This window comes from Diabrotica undecimpunctata, chromosome 11, assembly GCF_040954645.1.
Source record: "Diabrotica undecimpunctata isolate CICGRU chromosome 11, icDiaUnde3, whole genome shotgun sequence".
NCBI lineage: Eukaryota > Metazoa > Arthropoda > Insecta > Coleoptera > Chrysomelidae > Diabrotica > Diabrotica undecimpunctata.
In genome coordinates, this window is record NC_092813.1 from 12,247,328 (window position 1) to 12,252,018 (window position 4,691).

Consider the following 4,691-nt stretch of genomic DNA (forward strand, 5'->3'; position numbering starts at 1 on the left):
GTTATTTTTGTCGTTATGATAATGACCCATTAAATAACAAGCAATAAAGAAACTCTTAAAATACATAGGTATTTAGTTAATGGTCTTTTGATAGTTTAGATAGAAAAAGTCAATTAGCGAAAGATGGTTTCTGATAAATGTGAACGCTATCTTAAATAGTATAAATCTCGATTTTGTTTGGAAAACAATAATTAATAAAATGGTTAATGGTCTTTAAATAGTCATTCATTAATATCAAAAAATTTTTGCTTAGTCGATTATAAGCGAGTGAAGAGATCTGACACAGTTGTTTTTTGCAAGAGTGAATAGTGAGTTTATAGAATATGGAATTAACGTGTGATTATACACCAGTTAAAAAATTAAAGTCGAATCATTTATCGCTTAACGAAAAGAGTGTTATCCTTAACGTCTACAATTATTTTAAGCAACATAATCCTTCCAATACTGTTGATAGTATAGTTGAAATTTCGTCTAAAGTAATGGGATATTCAAAATCAACTGTATATAACATTTTAAAAGAGGAAAAATGAGCTGGTATAATGTCACCCAAACCGAGACCAGGAAGACCAAAATTGTCGAAAGTGAATGTGGATGAATTTTTCAAAAATACAATTCGTAGGAAGGTCAACTCATTTTTTTTTTAACAAACAAATACCAACTTTAGATAAAGTTTTACAAGCCATTACCGACGATCCCGATTTACCCACAATAAGTAGAGACAAACTTTGGAAAGTTTTGCATGAGTTAAACTTTAAGTATGAAAAAGCGGACAGACAGTCAATGCTTATCAATTCCGAAGAAATTGTGTGTTGGAGACGAGACTACCTCAGAAAAATAAAAAAAAATGAGGACAGAAAATAAGAACATTTATTATTTAGATGGAACGTGGGTTAATGAAGGGCATACTGTAGGAAGAGTTTGGAAAGACAAAACTATAAAAACATATCGACAAGCATTTCTGGAAGAATATTCACCTGTTTTCAAGGAACTAATAGGTAAAGGTCGACGATTAATTGTTACCCATATAGGTAGTATGAATGGATTTCTTAAGGAGGGTTTACTTTTGTTTGAATCAAAAAAGACCTGTGATTATGACGAAGAGATGAACGGAGACGTGTTTGAACAATATTTCGAACAGATGATTGAATTCATACCTAAAAATTCAGTTATTGTGATGGAAAATGCAAGTTATTACTCTAGATTAGTTGAACGTTTACCAACTACTCAATGGAGGAAAGATGAAATTGCAATGTGGTTAACTTCTAAGAACATTTTTGACGATACAATGACAAAAGTAGAATTATTAGAGCTTGCTAAAATTAATAAACAAAATTATAAAAAATATGTCATTGAGGAAATAGCCAAAAAACGAGAAATTGAAATACTTCGCCTACCACCGTATCATTGCGAACTAAATCCGATTGAATTAGTATGGGCCGAAGTTAAAAGTACCGTTGCTCGAAATAATATAACTTTTAAATTGTCAGATGTTACTATTCTTTTTTATAAATCAATATCCAAAGTAATGACTGAACATTGGCAAAAATGTATTATTCACGATATGGATATTGAGAAAAATATGTGGGAGCTTGATCATATAATAGATAGCAGTATAAAACCTATAATAATTCATCCCGGATCGGATAACACTTTGTCTAAAACAGAATATGAAGAAGCTTAACTTTAAACTGTAGCTCAGTTTATTTTACATTTGAACTAATTGCCGACAACTTCATTATTTATTTTTCATTTATTTTTTATTGCCAATATAATTTTCATTCTTATTTCCAATATTATTAGTATTAAGAATATTATTATTTATTAATAGAAATATATAAAAACTTACAGTTTTTGTGTATGTATTTTACGTTCCAGTATAATTTATTGTATTTTATTATTTTATATTAACTGTATGTTTCACAAATAATAGACTTTTTATTCATTTTATGTGTATCTTTTTATTTTAAACCAGTATTGGATTGGATTAATTACTTTGTTCTAAATATTCAAATAAATTTAACGCAAACTTTTCTTTTAAGATTACGTTTTAGTTAGAAGATGTGCACGCCTATGTATTTCGAAGTGCGAAGATTAGTATTCTGAGAATTTACTCCAGCTTATTCTTCAAATATACTATAGCAACCAGATTTTGATAATTGCTCTTTTTATTTTAACCAAATTGTTAGGTTATTTAGGACAATAATTTATTCAGTTTATTATCATGCAATCAAACAAAATCAAAGTTTTCTTTACTCACGTATGATTTCCTGCACTTAAACAATCACTATAATTACTTTAGTAATAATTTTAACTTGTTAATTATCGGTTTTTACTATTAATATTTCAGAGCTGTTTGTCACTCATCTATTTAATTGCTTCTATCGCAAAGATGATTTCTTGGAGATTGACAAAGAATAATATTAAGATTTGTTTCAGTATACAGAGGAATACTGAAAGACTGAAGAGGAATATAAGCAGTGTTGTTGATCTATTCTGCGTCGCCTCGGTCCATGGATCCTCTACCAAACAACTGAATTTGACCAGGAATTTCTGCAATTATGTGTAGTGGATCATCTTTTGATACTATGGTAAGTTTTTGTGCATTAGGTTGGTTTAAAGTAGTACATAATATGGTCTAATACAATGTCTTAACTCCAGTCAACGGTGTTCATATTGGTGAAATCAGCTATATTTAATTCTTTAAGTAGGGGAATTTTGATTTTATCTAAATATTTGGTCTTTTTTCATTGATGTAAGCGCTTAAAGTATTTTTTATAAATATGTTGGGGGTTAAATAAGTTTGAAGTTTTGGATGGAATGATTGTATCAGATTCCCTTGTATCGGTGAGAATTTTTGGTCGACTTTTAGGTAATAAGTATAAAAAATGGGTGTCTTAAATGGATTTTAATATTAATCAGTTGGTGTGGAGATTGTTCTTGTAATGAGGTGTTGCGAAAATTTTCTTCTTAGGGAAACTCTTGGGTATTGTCAATTTCATCATAGTATTCTGTCTCTTGGGGATTATAGTATTGTGTTTCGTGATAATTTTCAAGGGGTTAAGGGCAGTTCTCTGATTCAACGTTGTTGTGCTTCTGTTCGTATTGTTTTTTAGTGTTTTTTGTGATGTTTAAGGTTGATTTGAGTTTTGGTACTTATTGGTCGGGTTTTTGTAGTGTTTTGTTGGAGGAGATACAAGTATTAAGTTGAACTTATTCTTCCTATTGTTGGTTGTAGTAGAATTTTTATTAAAATTTGCGTTCGAAATTTGAGAAATTTGTCGGTTAAAATGTTTTTATGGTATTCTGTCTTTAACTTTTTGATTTTTAAGTAAGTTCATATTAAACTTGACGTCTATGGTTATCGTAAGCTATACATTTTTATAAGACTTTGTCTAGTGTATAGTGTATCTAGTTGAGTGGGAAAGATATTCGCAGTAAGGATTGTTTACATCTGTACAAAATGTTTTCAGTGCTAAATTTTTAAAATATGGTGATTTGAACAATCAAAACAATCAGCCAAGAGATCTATCTAGAAAAATACGACACATAACAAGAGACATTAAAGCCAGAGCTTGGGACGTTAAAGACCACACAGGAACTCTAAAAACCAACAGAGAAAATATAGCAGAGAAATTATATTGCCGGGATCTATATAAAGATGATGAATTCCAGGAAGTTGTTTACCAAATTCCTGAAGAAATCGAAGAAGAACCTAACGTACTCGAGAATGAAATAATACTGGCGATCAGTAAACTTAAGAATGACAAAGCACCAGGTCCAGATATGATAACAGTAGAAATGCTTAAAGCTACAGAAGAAACCGGAACAAAATCTACAATAACGACAAATCATAAAAAATGCAGCTTCCATAAATGCGATAACTATAGAACCATCTCTCTTATCTCACATGCCTGCCAAATAATGCTACATATAATCAATGAGAGACTAAAAACGTTCCTATAACGAGAAATACCCCAAGAGCAAACTGGATTTATCAAATTTACTCGAGAACATCTTCTGAACATAAGACAAATAATAGAAAAATCTATGGAATTTAATATCCCACTATACATTTGTTTTATACAAGATAAAAAAACAACTAGAAAACTACAGTGGTATAAACTTCTTAAATACTACGCTAAAACTTTCAACTAAAATTTTACAAGTGCTAATAAATTAATTAGAGGATAAGTTTATCAGATGAACAACAGGGTTTTCGTAGTTAAAAATCGTGTACGGATTTAATATTCGTTATAAAGCAAATTAATGAGAAATCACTAGAGTATAATAGACCAGCATTTCTGTATCTGATTGACCTAAAGAAAGCGTTTGACAGAGTAAGACTCAAAGATGTAATCCATCTTCTGTATAATGGAGTTCCCCTAAATATTATAAAAACTATCGAAAAAATCTACCAAAACAACAAAATGAAAATCAGAATAGATGAACAACTTACAGAGCCTATAGAAATAGTTAGCGGAATAAGACAAGGGGATTCATTGAGTCCTACGCTCTTCAATTTGATCATGTATGAAATCATCAAAAGTGTTAACTAAGGAAGAGGATACAGAATGGGAAAAAAATAAATAAAAATACTCTGTTACGCAGACGACGCAATATTAATAGCCCAAGATGAAGAAAGTCTGCAAAGACTGGTCCACAGATTTAACATAAGAGCAAAATAATTTAAT

The 4,691-nt window shown here is 30.1% G+C and overlaps 1 protein-coding gene across 1 annotated transcript; it reads left to right on the plus strand.

Annotated features, from left to right (window-relative positions):
* Positions 1–526: 526 nt before the first annotated feature.
* LOC140452681 (uncharacterized) lies at positions 527–3,963 on the plus strand. The gene is made up of 2 exons (XM_072546998.1): positions 527–534; positions 3,471–3,963. The coding sequence occupies exons 1-2, from the start codon at positions 527–529 to the stop codon at positions 3,961–3,963; spliced, it is 501 nt and encodes a 166-aa protein (XP_072403099.1).
* The last annotated feature ends 728 nt before the right edge of the window (positions 3,964–4,691 follow it).